The 26537-nt window shown below is 35.3% G+C and overlaps 1 protein-coding gene across 3 annotated transcripts; it reads right to left on the reverse strand.

Moving 5' to 3' along the window:
* irf2b (interferon regulatory factor 2b) lies at window positions 1-24664 on the reverse strand. 3 transcript variants are annotated; one of them, XM_051859986.1, is made up of 9 exons: window positions 24455-24664; window positions 22981-23073; window positions 22702-22801; window positions 19603-19776; window positions 17355-17392; window positions 17146-17245; window positions 14494-14649; window positions 9015-9058; window positions 1-1047 (listed from the first exon to the last, which is right to left on the reverse strand). In XM_051859986.1, exons 2-9 carry the CDS (start codon window positions 23065-23067, stop codon window positions 766-768), a joined length of 981 nt encoding a protein of 326 aa, XP_051715946.1. In that variant the 5' UTR covers window positions 23068-23073; window positions 24455-24664; the 3' UTR covers window positions 1-765. The 3 variants fall into 3 exon arrangements, with proteins under 3 accessions (XP_051715946.1, XP_051715945.1, XP_051715944.1); XM_051859985.1 differs by lacking the exon at window positions 24455-24664 and adding an exon at window positions 24188-24380 and having other exon boundaries at window positions 9015-9055; XM_051859984.1 differs by lacking the exon at window positions 24455-24664 and adding an exon at window positions 24188-24379.
* Window positions 24665-26537: the final 1873 nt, after the last annotated feature.

The following is a 26537-nucleotide window of genomic DNA, read 5'->3' on the forward strand; positions in this document are numbered from 1 at the left end:
CACTGTAGTCTGTCATTTATTCTTATGATCACATGATTTTTATACACCAGAATCTTGAGGAAATCATTACAGAAGCCCTTGTATGTGTATAAAGATCACACACATTATCTGGGACTTGAATACACAGCCGTAGACACAAAGACAAGCAGGACATATACATCTTTACGTTCACATACAGTAGAAAGAGACACGTTATTTAAAGGTTACATTTTTCTTTTCTTAAAAAAAAAAAACAAAATCATAAAAACAAGTGCTTTGTCATAAAAACCACAAATTAAACACAAATTCACACAGGATTTCTTACATCACAGGGCCTATAATGTAAAATGCCAAGTACTATCCATTGCATAAAGGTATAAAAATATATTCGCTCACACTGAAGGTCTTAAGATAAGTTAAAATTATGCTGCATACGCTTTTTCTGGAGCAGGCTCGTAAAACGTCTATCCTTGATTGCGAGCTACAAAAGTCACTGATTACTGTAGCCAGTGCTCATCCATAAGGTGCTCGGGCGACTAAAGGCAATTAGGCAACGATCCCTCCTATATACACATTCAGAATGGCTTGCGGATCACTTACGGACAAACGTCACTGCGCTCAAAATCTCCCTGAATTCAAGCTCACAGGTCACTTCCTGTCTGGGAGGATCAGGTTCGCCTCCCCTCGGATGGTCCATGTCTGTCCCGTGAGCTTGTAGGTCCTTTATCAAAGGCGATGATAGTGTTCTCCACGTCTCCACACCTGGACGAGGTGCAGGTGTCATCATCAGCAGCTCTTGACGGAGGATTTGGACACGTCTGAGGTTTTCATGATGACGCTGGCGCGGTTCTCGTGGACCGGCGGCTGGACCGAGGGTACGGGGGTGAGGGGGGACGAGGGGAAAGGGGCGTTTAGGATGTTCCAGGACGTCCCACCGGTGAAGGGGGTGGAGTCTCGGACAGTGGTTATCTTGAAGTTGGGCTTGTCGGGGGAAATGAAAGAGGACATGCCGGGCAGGGGCATCCGCATCTTCTTGTCTTCGAGTCCAAATAGTGAGGCCTGAATACGCTGTAGGACAAAACAGAGCCACGTCAGTGATTATCAAATGAAGAAACAGAAAATACTAATATTAAATGCTAATTTGTCATGTAGCACAGGGGTTTTCAATCTTGTAGATGCCCAAATATGAACCCAATTTTTTTCCATGTAGAAAGAACAAATTAATACTGTGAAAAATGTATAATGTAAATATGTATGAAACATTATTTGGAAGATTAATAATTACATTATTCCTTTTATTATATATTTAAATAATTATTTATTCATTAAAATCAATTTGTATTTATTTTAATCAAAATGTAGTTAAATCTTTTATAATTATTTATTTTAGCCATTTTATTTATTTATTTTAATGTAAATTTTATTTAAATAAATAAATATTTAAATATTTTTAATTAAAATTATTTATTATAATCAAATGTTTTAGTAATGTATTTACTTTCATTTTACTTTTATTATTTTATTTGTTTTTACCCAGTTTTTCTGTAAACTTTTATAAAATATAAATCATTTAAAAAAACAAATAAAAATAAAGCACATACTAAAAAAGATTAAATATTTTATCTGTTTATCTGCATGTCATGTAGGGCTGGTTGATATGGCGAAGAAAAAAAGAAAAGAAAAAAAAAATTGATATTTTTTCCATATCATACGATATCGATATTTACTACAATATTCATTTACCATTAATGGGGAAGGAAATGCTTTCCACATATTTGTTAGAGAATTAATGTAAACTTGTATACTTGTTTGTTCACAATTAAACTCCACAGAGTACCTTCCTTTTAATTTAGCACCCCATGAAATCCATTTTATTTTTCCCTAAATTCTGTTTTTTCAAAAAAAAAAATTCAATTTTTTTTTAGGAATCTGTGTTTTATGATTTAATACAAATTTATAACAATTAAAGCAAGCTTTTAAAATGTAATCAAATGAAAATATAACAATTAATTTACAACAAACGTTGCATTTTTATTTTTTGTCAAATAAGATGCTGCACAACAGAACTGTATAAATTTAAAACATGGATGAAAAAATATCTTGGTTTTATGATATTCCTTAAAAATACTATTATTATTATCATTACTTTGAGATGTACATTTTAGCATACAGTAGTGATATATTTCTGTCATAATTTCTTGAAGTTAAACCGAACTTTTATTTTGACAGTTTGTCGTGAAGAGTGTGTATTTGACGGTAGTTTTTCTCAAATGAAACGGTGGGGTCTGGCTGCAGACCATGGGCGAGTGGAGCTCCACTCTCGAACAGGAAATACGCCACCACCACTTGAATAATTTTACCTCAGCATCGCTACACTGGCAGACTAACGCTGTCGTAATGTGCAATGCAAGAAAAACGCATGGATTTATATTTTTCTGATGAGCAATATTGATGTCTCACCAGTGTTAGCTGATGTTGCATGACGACTAGGCGTAATCTATTTTAGTTTTGATGGCTTGTGTTAAAATAACACAGTGAGGCAAAATCTCACAATAAAATAACAATTAATAAAATTACTACTTATCAGATTGTGTTTTACTAACGTCTACACCTACCCCAACCCTAAACCTACCCTTACAATAATGCAAATACAGTAATTAAATGACGCAATACTGATGTGCGCATGCCCAGTGGCCATCAGTGTTGCCAAGTCCGCGGGTTGAATCGACCAAAAATAACGTGATATTTAGCCCCTGGAATGCAAATTTTACCAGGGGGGCCCCGCCAAAAACATGAATTTTACCCCCCGGAAAGCGATTTTTACCGTGGGACCCCCCTGAAATGCAATTGGGCTAGTTTTGAGGAGAAATTGGACGGGTTTTGATGTGAAAACCTGGCAACCCTGGTGGCCATAGCTGTAGCTAGCTCCACTAGTGGAGGTGACATATTTCCACCCTTGAGTGGAGCTCCACTCGCCCCTTAAGTCTGCTGCCAGCCCCTACTGGAAAATCTAGTGAAGTGACTCTCAAAGCAGCTCTGGAGATGAAGTTCATGTGTTCATGTCCTCATTAGACGATGAAAACACAGTGAGTGTCACGAAAAAAATCGCCCAGCCCTAATGTCACGTGACCATTAACTGACATCTGAGAATTTTGAACATGCAAATGTGTTGCGAAATAATTTAAATTACTACTTAAAATATCAATGGAGATGTTAAGAAACTATATTTTTTGTCAGGGTTCGATTGACAAAAAGTTTGGTAATACCTGCTCTAAAGGAACCTGAGGTTCAGTATCTTGATCAAGAACACAAAGGTTTGCGCCTACAATCTGTCAATATTCTAACCAGGAAATATCAGTATATTTTCATGAATTACAACCTGAGGCCATGTCATAAAAACACACACACTTCCTTCTGTTCAGATGATGATAATGCCGCACACACTAGCGCTCTGCTCACCACCTTTGGTTGCATTTCCTCTCTGACACGTAACTTTGTGCCTTTGATTGTTCTCTCTAGAAACTGCCTGTAAGACGTTCGCTTCATGTTCAGACTGATAGCTGGCACATAAAGCAATCTTTCTAACAGCACTTCAAATCAAAGATTATTTATAGGTTCTATTGTTTTTACTGACATAATTATGACGACAGACCGGCTATCATCAGACTGCAGGATCTGCTGGCTTCCTGACGCCACGTGAGGGCAAATTTATCACAAAAACTAAAAGATGAAAATCGGGGACAAAAGATCTTCAAGTACAGCTTAAAAATCTTCCATGTAAAGTCAAACATTATGTTAGACTTTATGTGAACATGACCCGAACGAACAAATGAACCAAAAAAGTTGGTCAAATTGTTGAGGTATTAATAAAAACAGCTCTTATTTGGTTATTTGTTAAATATAATTGTGTATATATATATATACACACAGTTGCAAGAAAAGGTATGTAAACCACTTGCAGAATTTGTGAAAATGTGAAAAATTTTAACAAAATAAGAGAGATCATACAAAATGCATGTTATTTTTCATTTACTACTGTCCTGAATAAGATATTTTACATAAAAAGATGTTTACATATAATCCATAAGACAAAAAAAATAGCTGAATTTATTAAAATAACCCCATTCATAAGTATGTGAACCAGCTCTGTTCTTCAGAAAAATCCTCCAGGTCCTGCAGATTCTTCAGTTTTCCACCATCTTTTGCATATTTGAACCCTTTCCAGCAGTGACTGAATGATTTTGAGATCCATGTTTTCACACTGAGGACAACTGAGGGACTCAAACACAACTATTAAAAAAGGTTCAAACATTCACTGATGCTCCAGAAAAAAACATGATGCATTAATAGACGGGGGGTGAAAACTTTTGGAATTTGAAGATCAAGGTAAATTGTACTTAATTTGTCTTCCGGGAAACATGTAAGTATCTTCTGTTGCTTCCGAAGGGCAGTACTAAATAAAAAAAATTGATATTTAAAGGAAATAAGAAAAATTTGGACCTCTTCATCCTGTTCAAAAGTTTTCACCCCCCGACTCTTAATGCATCGTGTTTCCTTCTGGAGCATCAGTGAATGTTTGAACCTTTTTTTAATAGTTGTGTTTGAGTCCCTCAGTTGTCCTCAGTGTGAAAAGATGGATCTCAAAATCATTCAGTCACTGCTGGAAAGGGTTCAAATATGCAAAAGATGCTGGAAATCTGAAGAATCTGCAGGACCTGGAGATTTTTTCTGAAGAACAGAGCTCAGTTTAACTGCTCAGGACAAACAAGGGACTCATGAACAACCATCACAAAACAAACAAACAGTCGTGGATCATCCAGGTAACCACACACAGTATTAAGAATCAATGGTTCACAAACTTATGAATGGGGTTATTTTAATAAATTCAGCTATTTTTTTGTCTTATGGATTATATGTAAACATCTTTTATGTAAAATATCTTACTCAGGACAGTACTAAATAAAAAATAACATGCATTTTGTATGATCTCTCTTATTTTCTTAAAATTATTCACATTTTCACAGATTCTGCAAGTGGTTCACAAACTTTTTCTTGCAACTGTATATATATAATATATAAAACAAAAACAAATAATACAATAAACTGAAATTGACATAATATAAATATATAATATATAAATAAATTACAATAGATTTAGATAAATAGATTATATATGTATATATTCATGAATTTATACATATATAATCTATTTATCTAAATATATATATGTATATATATATATATATATATATATATATATATATATATATATACACACACACATACATACATAAATAATCTATTTATTTATCTACCTACCTACCTATCTATATAGATATATATTAAAATTAATCCAAATTAATCAAAAAACAATATTAAAAAAATATAAACACTTTATGCCCTCGGTTGGATAACTTTAGTAATTGTATTCTTTATATGTGACAATATATAGTAAATATCAGTAAATGACTTCATTTTTTTTCTCTTTCTTTTATCAATTTCTAAATATTTGCTTTTGTTAGATACCTAATAAACTAAACAAGGTCAAATTTACTTTAAAGATTTGTACGATCATGAGAAACATTTCAGTCATATGTGTCCAAATGTCACAGTTTTGTGGCTGTTTTATCCTGCTGTGAAGTTTGTGCTTTTGCAGGTGAAGCAAAATTCCCCTTGCTCAAAGCCTAAATGACATTTTAATCAGCCTGTGAAAGCTGACGACGGTCCTCTACGGCTACAACGGGTGAATCAGAGATTCTATCTTTCTATTTCAATAGTTTTCTAACAAGCCGCGGGATGTTTGCCGGAATCAGCGAGAAACCTCACGTCACTGTTTGCTCTTTTTCTTTTTTTCCCCCTCCTGTCTTGTTCTGCATCAGAATTCTGAGGTACAGGAACCGAAAACAGGGGGTTGAGCGTGTCTAACATGTAACATTTACCCAGATGCACACTGGAACTTGCATGTGTGGACAGATACTGTGCACTTGCAAACAGGAACTAGGAAAAGCCACAATCTTTCAGGCGTGAAACATTAAATCACAAGACCAGGGATTTTAAAATCCTTTAAAATAGTTTTTTTGTGGCTTTTAGTCCATGTCTGTAGCTTTGATCACAAATATATTTTACTCAAAAAAGTCTTTTAGCAGATCTACTGTATGCATTTAAAAACAGACCAAAATATTGATGACTCATCTTGCACTTTTGTCCAATTAAATGCAATAATCACATCCCTTCCCTTAATTGCATCTTTATTCGAGTTTGCAAGTAGCAAAAAATGTTAAAAGGAATTAGGTAAAATTCAAATGCACAAATACAGGCCAAAAGTGACGTCCAGCCTAGGAAAATTGATTATTATTATTATTAAAGATTTTGTAAGCATATTGCTCAGTTGTGCTTGGAGTCGATTGTTTTATTTGTGATAATGACGCAATGAAACATGCCAAATTGTGCAGACATAATTTTTGGCCAGGCTGTCAAACAGAGAAATTATGAACACATGAAAAAAACATGAAAGAACCAATAACTGATTATGATGTAGTCAAATTAATGCTTTTTTGTTTTGCATAGTGAAATAAAGCCTTTTTTGCCAAATAATTTTGTCAGATATATACCTTAACCAAGTTTAACGTTTTGTTCTTCCCTCATATTTAAAATTCTTAAAAAATATAAAATATTTTCCTCTTATTTTAATGGATTAATCAAACTTGTAGGGTCATTAAAAACAAATATCCCCTCACTTTTGCCCACTACTGTATATGACTGCGCATAATTAATGATTTTTTTGAATGCATTTGCAATGCAAAACATTGCAAAGTTTGTAAATACATTAATAAAGTATGTTACACATATTATTATAGATAAGGCTTAAAATGCACTTTTACAATAAATTGTTTTGCAAAATATAACAGGTTTTCTGCATCAAAAAAGGTTAAGGTTAAAATGCTTGTTTGTTTGTAAGCACCAAAACAGATTTATCTAGTAAGGTAGAGTTGATTTACATAGATCTGGCACGTTTGGACAAGACTACTTACAAAACAGTATACTCAGGAAATGACCCCCAAGACTAGTTTACTCAAAAACAGCTGTGACATCGCTCGGAGAGCATCACAGGCCAAGACTGATCGTGCAGGAAGCCGAAGTGAATGAGATTTGTTAGACAACTGACAAATTCCAGTAATCTTACTATACTGCAATAGCTTGAGCAAACACTTGAACAAGCACTGACAGCGTTTGATAAATTTAACCCCCAGAGTTGCAGACTGAGGAAACAGCCTGTGAAAACTTGCTCTGCACAATTCCAAGGCCACAAAAAACCCTTTCACAGACTCTGGATCAGTGCTCTTTATCCATGTTAGGCCAGAAACATACTCTATGCACATATGCAAAAGCTCATTTTTGGCATGTGGTGCTGTATATTAACACGCGTACTTCAGTACAAGAGGGCGATAGAGCTATCACACTGAACATGTAAACACTAACTTTCTCAGCAAGATTCTCCTAAAACTGTTGCATTTACAGTAGTTGAACTGAAAGACAGCATGAAGTTTACTTGATAGTGCCTATTAATTGTGGCAATGCTGAGAATGCTTTTCTTATTTTTTCTTTTTTTTTTGGAATAATGGAAAAATGATTTATCCGTGCACATTTTTTTAAAAATTAATGTTCCTCGTAATCTTGAATCAGAATAACTTCCCCTCCCTCTTGCAGCATCTCTATTCTTCTCTCATGATGAGGGTGGGGCAACCTGTCACTCACATGAGATCCACCAATAGCAAACCACAACCATCCAATCAATTCCCCACAGACAAAATCAAGCCCTGTGCTACATTTGTTCCTGTTCCAGAAGCCGTTTCACTCAATATATATGTCACAATAGGCAAGAAAAGATGAGAGCAACTTCCATTTCATGCTGACTTTAAGTAAATTCAGACACTGTGTGAAATAAAATCAAGATTTGCATACTGTCGTACAGGGCTTGACATGAACTTTTTTGCTCACAAGACACTGTGGCTAGTAGTTTTCCAAAGTTACTAGCTACTCAGCATTTTCACTGGCCACAATTTTGACATCGATTCCATGGGAAAAAACTGCCACACAGATATTTTTAATATCATCTCATAATTTGGCAGCAGGTTTATTAGGCTGCTGTCACTTTAAGAGCTGACGCACGGATCCATTATACTGTTACACATGCGTTTTCTTTCTCAACTGTTTACGTTCACTTTAAACATAACTGACTGTGTTTACATGAATACTCGCCAAGGCCGGCATTTTGACATTATTTTGTGTGTTTTTGACTGTTTAAGCACAATAAGCAGCGATAAAAGAACTCAATTTAGTACCGAGAGGAGGCTTTATGTGGTGCACTTTGGGTGTGAGAACAAAATCTGTGGGAATGAGTAAAATTATGCGCAATACGTGCAGTCCCACACTGAAATTCAAGCCCTGTAACACCAACAATATTCATCCTGAGCAAATGAAACGAGGCGGTTTGTGTGTAACTCGCTGTCGGAGAGATGAGGGAGAGAGAAAGAGCAGCTGGTATCGTGTGTCTATTCTGCGGAAAATTAGTATTGGAAGCGTTTCAGATATTTCAGTATCAATATCTATCGAAAATTGATATTTCTGAAAACATTGCTCGGTTTATTATTTTAGATACCTTTTTAAAAGACTGCAATTTAAAAAAAATGTATATTTAGGCTATATATAGGGTAAAATTTAACCCGCCAAAGTGGCTAGTAGGAGTGACTGCTGAAATCCCCCCACATTTGCCGTGTGTTAATGCTGTCGTAGAGTATATTTTTTGGCCTTTAGTGTCTGTAGGAGAACCACAATTCAGTTCTTCACTCCCCTGAAGCTGTTGCAATAAACAAACAAACATGTACACAAAAGAATTCTGGGAATTGTTTGTACACACCCATTAGTTATTTCTTTTGGCCACTATCACTCTTTCACACTCACACTATCAGCCTATTCTGTGTCTAAACCTGTTCAGCTCCGCAAAGGGAAATAGTTTGGATGGGTTTTGCACATACCTCTTTGGAGTCTTCCTCACTGGCGCTGTCTGTATCGCTCTCTGCTGGAAGACGGAGAGAAAGAAAAGTGGTCAGACTGATTCATCAAGGATTTCCTGACAGACAGGTTATTGTGTATGGGCGGATGAAACAAAGCATGGGATCATCTGATGAAAAAATTGTACAGCTTGGATATTTAACCCTTTGAAAGTTTTAACTGATTAAACCGATTACTGACTGAGAGATACAGTATCCTCAGAGTTAGTCATTATTTCAGATGAGGAAATATAGTTTAAAGAGGACCTATCATGCTTTTTTCACATTCATCTTTCTTCAGTGTGTAATGTTGCTGTTTGAGCAATGCCTCCATTGCGGTCTTGACTTTTCTTACAGGAACAAACACATAACATTAAATCATTCATACGCAGAATAAAGGGGCGGGGCCTGGTTGAGTTAGTTAGTAGTGTGTTGAAACTGGCGGTTATGGTAAGGAACGGGACATTTCCCAAATTACCAATCACAACACACTGCTCCAGCCGACCAATCAGAGCACACTGTGCTTTTCAGAAGGAGGGGCTTCATAGAGACAGGAACAAAACAGAGTGTTACTGACAGACTGGGAAGAGAGGAGCTATATGGAGAATATGAGGAAAATAATCAACATTCAAGCAGGAAAACCTGTTCTAGTAGAGCCCAAAAACAACATCAAGACTTTGTAAAAGGGCATAATATGGCCTCTTTTAATTCCACACCGAGGGTTATGGAGATACCGGACAACATAAATCATAAATACCAGGAGAAAGTTTGCTTTTTGTTTGTCTGGCATTATGTTTACTATGAATATCTCAACATTTGAGCAAGATGTTTCATGCCATAAAAACCACACACTTTCAGCCCCAGGCACATCTGAGAAAAAAAAAAAGATTGTTGATTGGAAAACACGGAACAACAGGACATGAGTCAACATTCCCGTCCGTGTGCAAACACTTTGACAAGTGGTACTGTACGGTAAATTTCACGCTAATAAAACAAGTTCTCATAAGCCAAGCCCCACAATTCCAACAATGCTCAGAGTTCATCTCACGTTCAACACGGAGCAGACAGCACTGCAGATAAAAGACACAATAAAGTATTTTTCCAACTACTCTAGGAAGTCGTTTACATTCCTTATTCCTAACTAGCTCCCATAGGGAAGAGGATAAAACAGCAACACGTATAGAAGGAAATGCTGTAACTGTGAGCCAGGATCTTGTAGTTTTGTGGTCTTGGATCACTTCACGCTTTTAGCAGCGAGCTGGAAGGCTTCTTATCAGAAGAGGAGTTTCAGAGCAGGCCTGTGCCATAGTTGGAAACAGTTTGCCAAGATATAGGCATAACTATTACTCGTATTTACAGTACGTATATACAGGATTGGAATAAACCCAGAGTATTAAAGTCACCATGAAATCAACATTGACAATTCTTTTTTTTTTTTACTGAGGTTCTTATAAAAAGTGATTTATCTGTGCACATTATTTTTTTTAAAATTAAAAAAACTTTTGATCTTGAATCAGAATAACTTCTCCTCCCTCTTCTTGGGCGGGGCAACCTGTCACTCACATGAGATCCACCAATAGCAAACCACAACCATCCAATCAATTCCCCACAGACAAAATCAAGCCCCGCCCTACATTTGTTCTTGTTCCAGAAGCGTTTCACTTGGATATACTTTACAATAGAGAAGAAAAGACGAGCGCAACTTCCATTAAAAAAAATTAATTAAATCGCACATTTTTCCCTAATCGCGATTAATCGCACCTAACATTAAAGTTTTAAATATATTCAATTAGACATGATTTTTGTCAATAAAATGGACGAAAAAAAGTCCCACAGAGTTACAATAAAGGATGATATCACAGAATCTTGCCAAAATACCCTAGCAACTGCATAGCAACACATTTAAAACCAAATAACAACACAACAACTGCATGACAACATCATCGCCGGTGTTGTCATTAACTAAAACTAAAACTATTAAAATTCTGGAAACTGAAATAAAGCTGAAATAAAATATAAACATTAGATGAAAAATGTAAACTTAAAACACTTCAATGAAAAATAGAAATGTTGCCTTGGAAATTTTAAATAAAAATATCTTAAACTAAAATAAAGTTGAAGTACATAAAAAAATAAGCCTTTTTTAAAAGTTTTACGCAATTTAATTAATAGTATTCAAATAAAATACATAAGGATTATTCACTTCAATTCGATAGAATTTTACTACTAATTAAATTGCGTAAATCTTAAAAAAAGGCTTAATTTTTTTGTGTACTAACATAACTAAAAATAAAAATAAATTAAAACTAATGAAAATGACAAAAGCAAAATCACCAAAACTTCTACTTAAAAACTGATAATATAAAAATAAAATTCTAAATAATAATAAACACCATAATAGTATATAAATAATACTAAAATGCAGCTGCAGTTTTGCACATGCAAATGTGACTCACAAAATGTAAAATCTAGCTATTGAAGTGAATTCACTTGCAAATCTCATCCATTATTGCATGAAGTGGGTCAAACTTTTATCACATAATGAGTGACGAGCACATGCAGGTGAGAGAGTGAATGTGTTCTCACCTCAGCGTTACATATTAACTCTGTTACAGTACAGAGGTATGGCTGGATTGACGCAGACGGCGTGTCCTTGAGAGGAGGGGCTGATCTCTAATGGACATTGAACAACACGACCAACACACATGGCCAGCACACATCTCAACCCCTCAAACCATGATTCAAGATGAAAGTCAAATGCTTTAAGAGTACATTTTGCAATCTGATTTAAAATTAACACCTTTTCTTAAATAAGGAGAGCAGTTGCACTGCAAAAAAATACTTAGTACAAATATCTAAACACAAATCAAGATACATTTACTTGTACAATTTAAAAGTACATTGATTTAAGATATTGAGTCTTGTTTTCTGAAATGTTTATCAAAATAAAGTTTACCAGTGGGGTCAGAAAATTAACTTTTAAGCATAAACGCACTTAATTTTATTTATTTATTTTTTCATAAAACAAGACTTAAAATCTTAATAATTTTGCTTCTCAAGTAAATGTATCTTGATCTAAGAATGTTTCTAATGCTTGTTTGTTTGCCCACAAACACAAGTAGGTTTATGGCTAAATTCATAATCATGATTATTTTTGTCAATATTGTAATCATGAATATTTAATAATATTATGAGTGGGCCACCTGACCAAAACCTTATATGGGTAATTTATATAATGGTAGTGATATATATCAAGTATATATTTGCAATCAAGTAAAAGTTTGCAATGACATCTAAATACCAGCGAAATTTCACAATTCTCAATACCAATTTCGATACCATAGCAGAATACTAGGCAAACTAATGTAAAATTATTAAAAAATAAGTAAACAGTTAGTAATGTCAAGAAGTATTCAGCTAACAGGCTACAACTGAAATTAAATAATCAAATGTAAAATAAAACAGCAGTCTTCACTTTAAGAATTAAACTCGCTTTGATTCTTATTGTGATTCTTATTAAAGCTACTAAAGTTATTCAGTCAAGAGCAGCGAGTGATTTTCTCTTTGTCTTTTGTTGTTTGATTAACTTTAATGACACAGACGGCAGCAGGAATATCAGGCTGCTGTCACTTTAAGAGATGCACGAATCCAATATACTGATACACATTCTATCTTCTCAAATGTTTATGTTCACTTAAGACACCACCAACTTTATTTACGTAAATAATTGTGTGTATTTGACCATTTAGGCATGCACTTGAAGCTCAAATTTCACTTTGCGCCTTTAATAACTCTTTTTTTTAATACCAAGCACGTCCCATTTTAGAAAAGTCACCTTACATGATTTTACTGATTTGCAAGTTAAATTTGGGCTTTTAAGGAAGAGCGACAGTGAAAGGAACGGAATGGTGCACAACAATCGTTTTATCTCGATTATCATATTTTCATAATCGTTGGAAGCCAAAATCGAAAAAGAAACGCACATGTGAATAAATGCAAAGCCCTACACACAAGATCAAGTCTATCACCTGTATCGGTTTCCACAGGCCACTGAAAAGCAAACAAGGTTTGGAAATTCCTATTGATTAAAAAGTGGATATACTTCAGGAAATGGTGAGGAGAACAGGATTGCTTCATCATGGTTCAGGCCAAATTCAAACCCACACCTCCTGCATGAGTGCCACAGTTCAATGTGTGGAAATGTCCAAAATTACAGCGTCAAAATTCAAAAAAGCTGTAAGGCTCTGAAGGCCATGCTGGATTAATATGAATATAGTCAAGGCTGAAGTACGGAAGCTTGTTTCCGCCATGGAATAAAAACATAAAAAAGGTAATTGAGACGTTTTATCTCACAATTTGAGATAAAAAGTCCATAAACTGCAATATAAAGTCCATCAATTGCGATATAAAGTCCAAATTGTGAGATATAAACTACTTTATATCTTGCAATTTGGACTTACAATTGCAACTGCGAAAAAAGTTCAAATTGTGGAATATGAATCCGCAAAAAGACAGCAATTCAGACTTGATCATTTGCAGTTGGAAAAAAAAACATCAGAATTGCGTGATAAAAATTCACAATTGCAGGAAAAATTGCAAGAATTGCAAGTTATGAGATTTAAACTCGCAATTGCAAGTTATGAAGTCCAAGTTGTGAGATATCTGAATTGCTAGAAAAAAGTTAAGAGATGACTTTTTTTTCCTCAGAATTGTGTTTACATCTCGCAATTCGCGAGTTTTTATAACTTGCAGTTGCGAAAAAAAGTCGGAATTGTGACTTTATTTCTCAGAATTGCAACTTTATGTTTTGCAGTTCAGACTTTATAACTTGCAATTGCAAGATATAAACTACTTTATATCTCGCAATTTGGATTTGCAATTGCAACTGCGAAAAAATTTCTGCAAAAAATATTTTGAGTTTATATCTCGCAATTCTGACTTTCTCATTTTTTAATTTCAACATTACATCTCACAATTTGGACTTTGTAACTTGCAATTGCGAGAAAAAAAGTCAGAATCGCAAGTTATGAGATTTAAACTCGTAATTGCTAGTTATAAAGTCTGAATTGTGAGATATAAACTAGTTAATATCTTGAAATTTGGACTTGCAATTGCAAAAAAAGTCAGAATTGTGGGATATAAATTCACAATTGTGAGAAAAAAGTCAAAATTGTGAGTTTTTATCTCGCAATTCTGGCTTTATTTCTCAAAATTTCAACATTATATCTCACAATTCGGACTTTATAATTTGCAATTGTGGAAAAAGTCGAAACTGCGGGATATAAATTCACAATTACGAGAAAAAAGTCAGAATTGTGAGATTATATCTCTCAATTCTGAGAGAAAAAAAGTCAGAATTGTGGGATATAAAGTCGCAATTACCTTTTTTATTTTATTTTTTGATATTCTGTGGCAGAAACAAGCTTCCATACTAAAGGGATGCGAGTATATGTTTCCAACCAACCTCCATACGAGGAGACGGGGGAGATCTGTAAGGGGTAGAGGTCGCTGGAGGTCACGGCCTGCTCCTCGTTTTCTGTCACCACCTCGATGGTCTGACACACGTCAGGCAGATCATTGATGATCAGGTGGTCGTCCGCAGGGCTCCGCCCATCAGCCTCTGAGGAAGGAGAAGAGGGAAGAGAGAGTGAATATGGAGAACAGTGAAGTGGGAAGTGAGCGTGTTTCTTAAGGGGGCATGTGCCAGATCTGTGTCATTTTTCACTCAGGACGCAATCCCTCCGGTCCATGTAGCTGAACTCCATTTCCCATGACTCCGTAATGAAATGATGCAGAGGAAACAAGGTTAAAAACAAATTAACCGGCTGAAAGGCTTTTTGTAAATGAATTACGTTGCTGTTCATTTTGCTGTGCCAATTCGATGTGTATCACAAACCTCATATCAATGCTGACTTACAAAACAAACAAACACACGAAGCTCACCTTTTACCCCAATAGTGTGCGTTACTGAGTTTGAAGGAGAACAGTGGACATGAATAAACAAACACAGTAACAAGGAGATCTGGATAAACAGGTCCATGACAGAATGATAGGTGCCATGTGATCATATCCCATCCCAAATGTAAAAGGACGAATCTTGTGAAAACCTGTCAAGAACGTGTTCGGGTCATATTTCACCTCCAAAAATAACTGGGGAAAACAAAAAAACATGTTTTGCATAAATTGCATATGTATTTATGTCATTTGTTGTATTGAATATAACAATTAATTTAACATATTAATTAACATATAACATATTAACTAAAAAAAAAAATAAAAAAAAAAACTGGGTTTTTACCATTAACTAAAACTATAACTATTAAAAACATTTCTGTTAACTGAAAATAAAATAGAAATATTAGTTAAATATTACGAAACAAAAATCTGTTGCCTTGGCAATAAACTGAAATATGTTTAAGTTGAAGCACTAAAATTATTAAGTGGAAATAAGTAAAAACTAAAACTGAAATAAAAATAAACTAAACCTAAATAGCAATAAAATAAAAATAATAAAATGATAAAAGTACATAATGAAATTACAAAAAAATTACTAAAATTAACATGAAAACTAAATATAAATAAAAGCTAATTTGAAATATTAATAAAATAATAATAAAATAAAAACTAAAAAACAAACTCTGGTCTGGATAATACGATTAATACATTAATGAAAATTAATGTAATTATAGTACGGGAATGGTTATTTGATAAAGAAAACTGGCATGAAAAAAGTAAAAAAAATGTTTGTTTGTTTTTAAGCAGAATGTAATGTAATTTTTTCCTCTTTTGATTATGGGGTGAAATATGACCCAGACATTGACCCAAAAACTCCCCAATCTGCCAATGACAACTTTCTGCATTTAACACCAGCCATTCATACAATTTCAATACTAAAGGAAAATCAAAAAGCTCTTTAATAATGCAAACCGCCGCCATTGTGAGAGACTGTTTACAACATGTAGGTGCTATAAACACAGCTGCTGGACTGAGAATTAAACATCACACTTTTATTCTACAGGTCAAACTCAGTGGCATAAAAAGTTCAAGACTATAAGGTGTTTGATTTTGGAGAAACGCGAGAGAAAGTCAAACGGCTGTGAAGTGACTCATGTGTTTTATAATGTGTGTAAACTAGGACAGGAGAGACAATGCAAAATCAAGACATGCCTGAAGCATTCTGGGTATTTGCAACAAGTGACTGAGGAAAATGCACTGAACACTGAACAAAAAAGGACCCTTTCATATTCTCTCAAACCACAAGTCATGCTTTTTTTAAAGAGATATCTAAAATAACCCTGAGTGATAACAGCGTTTTAACAGACCTATTTGTAATAGTAATAATAATAAGAATATATTTTAATAATAATAAAATATTTGAAACTATATTTTATACATATATTTAATAAATATATAAAAATTATTATTATTATAAATAATAATAAAAATATAAAATGCACATCAAGCCATTCAAATTGTTATGTTTCAGGGTTGTCTTATATTATATTATATTAAAATTCATGTTTTTTAGAAACTTAAAATAACCCTGAAACCAAACACATTTGAATGGCTTGATGTGTATTTATTATTATAATTATTTTGAAAATAATAATTATTTGTATTTTTGTGTCAAATATTTTGATATCATTATTATTTTATTATAATAATAATAAAAAATAATACCTTTTTTTTTTTAATGATACACAAAAATAGCACTAAAATAAAATAATAAAAACACATCGTGTTTCAGAGGTATTTTAAGTTTCTTTCTTTAAAAGTGTGACTTTTAATACTCACTTGAATAGCAGTTAAGTTATTTTTAGTAATTTGGTTGAATTGGTGTCGTTGCTGTTCGTTAAGATAGTGTCATTTATTGGTTGATTAAATATTAGAAAATCAATAACTGGTTGTGTAGAAAAGTGTGAATATCAGATTATCTTTAGTCTGAGGAACAAAATGAGTGACAGAGAGAGAGTGCACATATAAAACCCAATCCACAGACCAGATATTGTTTCAAATCCTAACTCCTTTGCTGTACTGAGAACAGGTTCCACCTGAATTACCTCACATGACCGGAGCACAGGTGTGCAGGGCGGAGCAGGATATTCACTTCACCTACCTGTACTATAGTAATCCTCCTCCTGCTTGACTGTCACTGGAGTTTTACAAGAGCCATTACTGTTTTCCCAACTGGAAGGGACAGGGCACGCTCGCACCACCTGCAGTAAACACATACAGTACATACACATCTGAATCTAATAACCTCCATCATTAGAGCTTTTCTGACGCCACATACAATAGTATACACCCAAAAGTGAGAGTCCATACCTTTAACTTTTCTTCTTTTTCAAGTCCTCTCTTTTTTCCTTTGAGAAACACAGACACACAAATCTAGATCAATGCATGCAAACAAATTTCAGAAAAGAGTGAATATCAAGAAACCTGTCAAGAATATTTCACCATTTTATGTCCTTTTTCACCCCCAAAATCAAAACAAAAAAATAGGAAATTATCTTTCCTAAATTATTTGATAATGAAGCCATTTTAGGGACATTATGATGTTTAAGTAATTAGTAAACTGTAGTAAACTTTATACTTATACTAGTATTACTATGATCTAAACTACTATGATCTTTCATTCACATATTAACCACATTATTTTTTTAAACACAGATCAGTTACTTAAAGGGTTAGTTCACCCAAAAATGAAAATAATGTCATTTATTACTCACCCTCATGCCGTTTCACACACGTAAGACCTTCGTTAATCTTCGGAACACAAATTAAGATATTTTTGTTGAAATCCGATGGCTCAGTGAGGCCTGCATAGCCAGCAATGACATTTCCTCTCTCAAGATCCATTAATGTACTAAAACATATTTAAATCAGTTCATGTGAGTACAGTGGTTCAAATATATATATTATAAAGCGACGAGAATGTTTTTGGTGCGCCAAAAAAACACAAAATAACGACTTATATAGTGATGGCCGATTTCAAAACACTGCTTCAGGAAGATTCGGAGCGTTATGAATCAGCGTGTCGAATCATGTTTCGGATCGAGTGTCAAACCGCCAAACTGCTGAAATCACGTGATTTTGGTGCTCCAAACCGCTGATTCGACACAAAAGATTCATAACGGTTGTTATTTTGTTTTTTTGGCACGCCAAAAATATTCTCGTCACTTTATAATATTAATATTGAACCACTGTACTCACATGAACTGATTTAAATATGTTTTTAGGACATTAATGGATCTTGAGAGAGGAAATGTCATTGCTGGCTATGCAGGCCTCACTGAGCCATCGGATTTCAACAAAAATATCTTAATTTGTGTTCCGAAGATGAACGAAGGTCTTACGGGTGTGGAACGACATGAGGGTGAGGAATAAATGACATTATTTTCATTTTTGAGTGAACTAACCCTTTAAGTGGGATCATACCAGAATTATTATAGTTAACTAAAACTAAAACCATAAAAGAAGTGTCACTTGAAATTAATTTAATTTTAAATCAATTTTAACAAATAAATTAAAATGCAAAAAAACCCCATGAACTTATTTTATTTCAGCTAGTTGCAACTTAGTCAGCTAGTTTCTTATTTTAATGTAGTTTAAATTCTACTAAAATAACTAAACTGAAACAATAATTCATAAAAACTACATAGATATTTAAAATACAAATGGCAAAAACACACATCAAAAATACTAAAACTTTAACTAAAATCAAGAGAAAATATAAAAATAAATACAAGTCAAAATATTGATAAAATCTCAGTGATATACCACTCTTGGATTTGATTAAACAAACAGGTCCTGCTTTGATCACAGAAATGTCTTTAAACTCCACATCATCATGTCCAGGCATGTCAGAATGAAATGAAGGATCTGTAGCTGCGTTTACATGGACCCTTATAATCTGATTGTAATCGGACTACTAGCACTATCAGAATAAGAAAGTTACATGTAACCACGTCAAAGGACATGTAAACACTTGATCAGATTAAAAACCGAAACTGGAGAGTACCGCGCATGTGCAATGGCGTAAAAATGGCGTAATGACGTACGGAATGAGCTGTTGTTGTTGTTGAATGAAGTGTCATAAATGATTGTCCTGTCATTCTGAAATTCTCTTTCCACTCATCATCTGTGAAGTGGAACAGAACAACGTCCCACCAGTCCTTGTACTGGACTCTCATCCACAGACGACTGGTTTTGGGCACGGGAAAGGGCGCTTTTACTGCTTGATAAATACTAGCAGCACGGCACAACGGTTCATGTGCTCGTCGTCTGAACCGAAATAGATAAAAATTAAGTCTGTTCTATAAAACAAAGAAAAGAGGCAATGTAGGAGAAAGGTTAGTATGTGCCAACAGCGGGAAACTATATTTGTGCAGTGTGCGCATGTCAAAAAATCAATTCCGATCAGAAGCTTGTGACATATAAACGCGCACATCAACCCAATCACTTTATTTGGCGCTCATGTAAACACTACGTTCAGATTCATCGATTGGAATGAAACAATAGGTGTCCATGTAAACATAGCTAGCGACCGTATGGATGTGTGTTATCAACTGACCTCTTTTTGAATGCTTCTCAGACGCTGACAGCATCTTGTACACTCTGAAGGCGTTTGTTCCCTTTTTGATGCTTTTGTCTTTCACCTCCTCAATGTCAGGCAGGGAGTTCATAGCACAGCGGAAGTTCGCCTTCCATGTTTTGGGGTCCGGTTTGTCACCTGGTTGATATTTACCTAAAAAAATGGCAGTGGAAAACCGGATACACTTATAATACAGAATGAGATTTCATGATCACTTCAGCTTTTTAGATTTGCATTGCCATCATTAATTATGAAAATAACGATGCAACTATATATAAGAATGAAAATATCACATATATCATGTAGTGTTGGACATTTTGGACTTAGTATCGTCCCAGAACACACTATCAACAAACTAGTAAAACCTTAGCATCATCCCAGAACACACTATCAACCAACTAGTAAAACCCAAGCATCCTTCAAAAACACCCTATCAACCAACTAGTAAAACCCAAGCATCGTCCCAGAACATACTATCAACAAACTACTAAAACCCTAGCATTGTCCCAGAACACCCTATCAACTAACTAGTAAAACCTTAGCATCATCCCAGAACACCCTATCAACTAACTAGTAAAACCCAAGCATCCTTCAAAAACACCCTATCAACCAACTAGTAAAACCCAAGCATCGTCCCAGAACACCCTATCAACTAACTAGTAAAACCCAAGTATCCTCCCAGAACACACTATCAACTAACTAGTAAAACCTTAGCATCATCCCAGAACACCCTATCAACTAACTAGTAAAACCCAAGCATCCTTCAAAAACACCCTATCAACCAACTAGTAAAACCCAAGCATCGTCCCAGAACACCCTATCAACTAACTAGTAAAACCCAAGTATCCTCCCAGAACACACTATCAACTAACTAGTAAAACCTTAGCATCATCCCAGAACACCCTATCAACTAACTAGTAAAACCCAAGCATCCTTCAAAAACACCCTATCAACTAACTAGTAAAACCTTAGCATCATCCCAGAACAACCTATCAACTAACTAGTAAAACCCAAGCATCGTCCCAGAACACACTATCAACCAACTAGTAAAACCCAAGCATCCTTCAAAAACACCCTATCAACCAACTAGTAAAACCCAAGCATCGTCCCAGAACACACTATCAACTAACTAGTAAAACCCAAGCATCGTCCCAGAACACACTATCAACCAACTAGTAAAACCCAAGCATCCTTCAAAAACACCCTATCAACCAACTAGTAAAACCCAAGCATCGTCCCAGAACACACTATCAACCAACTAGTAAAACCCAAGCATCGTCCCAGAACACACTATCAACTAACTAGTAAAACCCAAGCATCGTCCCAGAACACACTATCAACCAACTAGTAAAACCCAAGCATCGTCCCAGAACACACTATCAACCAACTAGTAAAACCCAAGCATCGTCCCAGAACACACTATCAACCAACTAGTAAAACCCAAGCATCGTCCCAGAACACACTATCAACTAACTAGTAAAACCTTAGCATCATCCCAGAACACCCTATCAACTAACTAGTAAAACCCAAGCATCATCCCAGAACACACTATCAACCAACTAGTAAAACCCAAGCATCCTTCAAAAACACCCTATCAACCAACTAGTAAAACCCAAGCATCATCCCAGAACACACTATCAACTAACTAGTAAAACCTTAGCATCATCCCAGAACACCCTATCAACTAACTAGTAAAACCCAATCATCGTCCCAGAACACACTATCAACCAACTAGTAAAACCCAAGCATCGTCCCAAAACACCCTGTCAACCAACTAGTAAAACCCAAGCATCATCCCAGAACACCCTGTCAACCAACTAGTAAAACCATAGCATCCACCAAGAGTACCCTAGCCACCACCCAACTAGTAACCACCCAGAACGGCCTAGCAACCATCTAGCAAACCCCTAGCAACCACTCAGAACACTCTAGCAACCACCTAGAACTAGCAACCAAACAGTAAAGTCCTAGCAACCACCAAACCAGAATATCCAAACAATCAACAAGAAAAACATAGCATCCACTCAGAACACCCTAGAAACCAACTAGAAACCCCAGCAACCATTCAGAACTTCCAAGCAACCACAATGCAACATGCCAACAACAACTCAGATAGTTTTGGCAAATGCAAAACAGCATTCTCACATTGTGACAGTGAGTTTTGAAAGGGTAAGTACTAGGGCTGGATAAAAAAAAAATAAAAAATTCTTGATTTTAATCGATTCTCATTTTGAAGAACCAACATCGATTCTTAAATCCCAAGAATCGATCTTTCAGTCTATGCTGTTTTCAGCTGATGAATGAACAAAGCTTTGTAGTGCCTCTCATCCAATAAATTGCAATAATCTTTGTGCGTTGTTACTTCTGATGTGAAACAAAGTCTCAGCTTTCAAATTCTGTCAATTTTATTACAAAATTCAAACAATAATAAATACCGTTTTGGCGTTCTTTAATGTGGCGTAATAGATGCTGTAGCGCCTCAGTTCAAGCGGCAGCAGGGATCAATCAAGTGAACCAATCATCTCATCTCATCTCTTTACTACTAGTTACAGCACCAAATAAACATGGATGAACATCAGAAGGAATGTTGAAACATAGTACAGAGTGGACAAGCCCCTTACTGCCGATTGGCTACAAGTGTGTTTTGGTGCTCAGTCCGATCAACTTTGAACAGCATTTCTCAGAAATTGCTTACTGCACCTTTAATTTTAACCTTTAATAATAGTGATGTAACAAAGGGGGTTCCTTGTATGGTTTACAGCATTATATTAGCCTTTGGGCTAACTTGGGTATATTTACATCTATCTGAATGTTGATTAATGCACACTGTCTCTTTCGTAATAAAAAAAATAAAAATAAATTAGCTGAGAGAGATTTTTTCCTTGAGGAAATTTGCCATGTATTGTACCTGATAGACAACAATTAATCGATATCGAAATCGAATCACAAGCTTGTGAATCGAAATGTGAAATTTGTGTCAATGCCCAGCCCTAGTAAGCACAATATTTTGTTCATAGAATGAGTATATGTGCGTTTATGTTTACATGCATATATGACAGTTTTTCATGCTGACCGCACCTGTATGAATAGCCCAGTTTCGGAAGAGAGGAGCATCTTTCTCCACGTCCCAGCCGTGTCGCGCAGCATGCATCCATGGAATCTGGAATATTCTCTTCTCCTGCAGGCAAAGAACATGCAAAATGTGTGACAGGCCAAGACACACCCTGCGCATGTGGACACAGTCGCTTGCAAATGACAAAAAGCTTCACAAATAATAGCATCTTGCTCATGATGATTGCAGTTTTAACAAAGCAATGCTGTAAAAATACAAGTTTTATACTAGCATAGTCAAAGTACCTTGTTGACCCATTTGAGACCCGGTATTTGACATGAGTTTATCTGCTCTTCCAACCATGGCCTCATACGCATTCTCTCTACCGGCATGCTGGCCTAGAGAAAGAGAGAGACATAGAGCGGTCTGGAATGTGTCAAAGTTTGACAGCAACTTTTCCTCCTTCAACAGGTTGTACATTCCTCCATGACTATCCAGGAAGCAAGATGACAAACTTTAACCCTATTTCTAAAAACAAACCCCCAGGGGAGACCATCTGAATCACAATTTACTGAAAGTTACTGCAAACTAAATGATTATGAGATGATTCGTTTTTGGTTTTCCTGAGTTGAAACCAAGTGGTCCATGAGTCAACACAAACAGAGGACGCTGAAGTGAAGTGAGAGAGAGTTTATCTAAGAAAAGTGCATGTGGCTAAACCTGTAATGTCGATCATGCACGATGACAGACATCAAAACTGCTTGATGTTTCTTGATCTGTTTTCTTTTCACAAAGTGCAAATCACAAGTTACAGATTAACCAATTTGAGCTTGTAAAAAGGTTTATAGTTAATCACAATGAAAACTCGCATTTTAAAATCATCTGTTTATCCGTTTAGACCTTTGAGCTTTTATGGTCCACTAGGAAATGAGAGTGAACAAAGGCAATCACAACATAGACCAACAACATACATGCATTTCACTGCATACTACATACTAACATGAGAAACTGAATAACTGAGGAATAAAAAAGCAATATTTTTAAGACACAAAACCATAACCCAAGTAGGGATGCATCATATTATGCATTGTGATTTTAGCCCACCTGTATTGGATATTTAATTGTGGACATTTGTTTCTGTCTATTTTTAGACTTTTGACATCATCTGGTGCCAACATAAAAGGACAGCATTAGATTATGGCAAAAAAAAGAGAGCTTTTTAAAAGCACTATTTCTTAAAGAACCCCTATTAATTTTAGTTTTTAGTGTTTGGTTATGCTATTATGAGAATATCAAGCTATATTTACCAGCTTATCAGACAGAATTTGGATACAGATATTGGTGCACCAGTTCATGACAGTGACTTTCCATTGCAGTGCCCATGTTACACCCTGTACATATCCATGTAAGTCAACAACAGCAATAACAATATCCATAAGTCCATGCAAACTTCTCAACAACATAATTTTATCATAAAACACACGTTATCCATTAGCTCTACACAGTACTTACTGTGAAATTGCATTGTGGCGTCCAGTGTGGCCCGATCATTCTTACAGTACACTGAACCAGTTGACTTCAACCTCCCCAAATAAGTGTGTTAGTGTTGTCAAGTGAACTCAAAAGTGAAAATAAACATCCCTTGATTCCCATTGGATCCAAACACCCCTTGACTTTCGATTTTACACTCACCCCAGCAACTCTACGTGGCCTACAGCATAAACATCCACTTATATTCATATGAGCCCCATAAATACATGCGGAAATGAGATTTATTACCTGCGACGCGTGGAAATCACTCCAGGAATAAAAGCAAAATAGTCTGTGAAGAGTCTTGACAATTTGTAGTTTTCGATAACAAAACGAAAAGTCAAATGGGTTTGATTTCGCTCTTCAGATCGAAAGCAAAACAAGTGAAGGAAACAAGCGCTTGGGTGGAAATCCCCAGTGTGCGTGTGTGCGTGTGTGTGTTGTGCGCTTACTTCGCGTTTACAAATCCTACTAAGGCGCAGGCTTTGTTTCATTAATATTAACGACGCAGCGAGCCGTTCGCGATCTGATTGGATGGCACCCAGAGCGGGCGCATATAAGTGGGAGGGAGTCAAGAATGAACGCTGTCATGGCTAATGAATATTAATTACGTAGCGAGACGTTCGCGCACCGATTGGCTGAAAAGCAGACTTGTTCGTAAGTGGATTTCTTTTATAAAATGAACGGGAAAAAATAATAATTCAAATAATACAAATCGGATTGTATTACTTTACAAGGAAAATTCATATTATATTGATCATGAATATTATATATATTGCGAGAAAATACAATTCAATGTCTTGTTGGGGTTTTTTGTATGTTGTTATTATTTTTATTAGCATCACTGGCACCTTATTGTATTATATATTCCCTGTCACATATTCGATTGAGTGTATTGTTTATATCGCAATACTACATGTAAAACAAACAAATACGTTGAAATTCACATTTACTGGACGCTACAGAGAGCTCAACCCAAAGCAACGTCTCTGGACCTACTAAATATTCATAAGCTAAGCCGTTGCCATAGTAGTTTTTTTGAACTGGTCTGCTCATTGGCTGCAAGCTGAAATACGAAAGTCGATTTCATTTTCACTTCCTCGTTGTTTCGTTATTGCTTCTTAAAGGCGAAGCAGGCTGAAAAGAAACTTAAGCTGCAACGTGTAGATATGATACACTTTAGTGCTGGCTGTGTGTGAATGGAAAATTGCCAAAAGTTTCATGTTTCTGAGAGTTCAGTTGTGATATTTAGGCTATTATATCACATATATTTATACGCAGATGTTGTGTATTGCTGTATTCAACATTGCATTCATCTTTTGTTTTTGTTTTTATTAAGTGCACTACTGAATTGTACATAGATCAGCCCAACACTGTAGCTGGAATGAAAATCTTGAGCTCTAGAGATGAGAGAGGCAATGCAAGTTGTTAGTTAAAGGCATAGCTGTGCAATCCTATCCTCATACTGTCCACACACACACACACACACACTGAGTCTCATATCTTATCTTTGCTGCCAAGCCCTGCAACTCGCAGCATATGATGCAACACACCAACTCTAACAACACAAACCCCATTTAAATAATACATTGGACTCACAGTCTTTAGTAGAGTGTTATAATTGCAAAAGGCATTTCTAAAACCAATTTTCTTCTCTTAAATCATCCGGGTTTTCCCCCTGCATGTATTTTTGAATTAAACAAACACAAAAAGGAAACAGCTTGACAGAGAGTTGAGAAACAAGACTGAAACAGAAATAAGGTAAGGTTTCAGGGAGTTGTTCTGCTTTCTGTACCATTTCTCAGGAACACACCTTGTTTTTAAGCACTCAGCTGATCTTAGAACAGAGCGCCACCTAGTGGTTAAGACCGCTGTTTGCTTGCTCTCAAGCAGTTTGGAGAGGAATTATGTCAATATGGAATTATGTAAAAATAATAAATAGTTGTGAAATATTTTTACAATTTAAAATAACTTGTTTTCTATGTGAATATATAGTAAAATGTAATTTATTCCAGTGATCAAAGCTGAATTGAATCTTCAGTGTCACATGATCCTTCAGAAATCATTCTAATATGATGATTTGCTGCTCAAGAAACATTTATGATTATTATCAATGTTGAAAACAGTCATGTACAATTTCTTTTCAGGATTATTTGATGAATAGAAAGTTCAAAAGAACAGCATTTATCTGAAATAGAAAGCTCTTGTAACATTATCACTACTGTTCATATGTTTGGGGTCAGTAATAGGTTTTTTTTTTTTGGAAAGAAATTAATATTTTTATTCAGCAAGTATGCATTAAGTTGATCAAAAGTGTCAGTAAAGACATTTA

Source organism: Ctenopharyngodon idella, chromosome 14, assembly GCF_019924925.1.
Source record: "Ctenopharyngodon idella isolate HZGC_01 chromosome 14, HZGC01, whole genome shotgun sequence".
Classification (NCBI taxonomy): domain Eukaryota; kingdom Metazoa; phylum Chordata; class Actinopteri; order Cypriniformes; family Xenocyprididae; genus Ctenopharyngodon; species Ctenopharyngodon idella.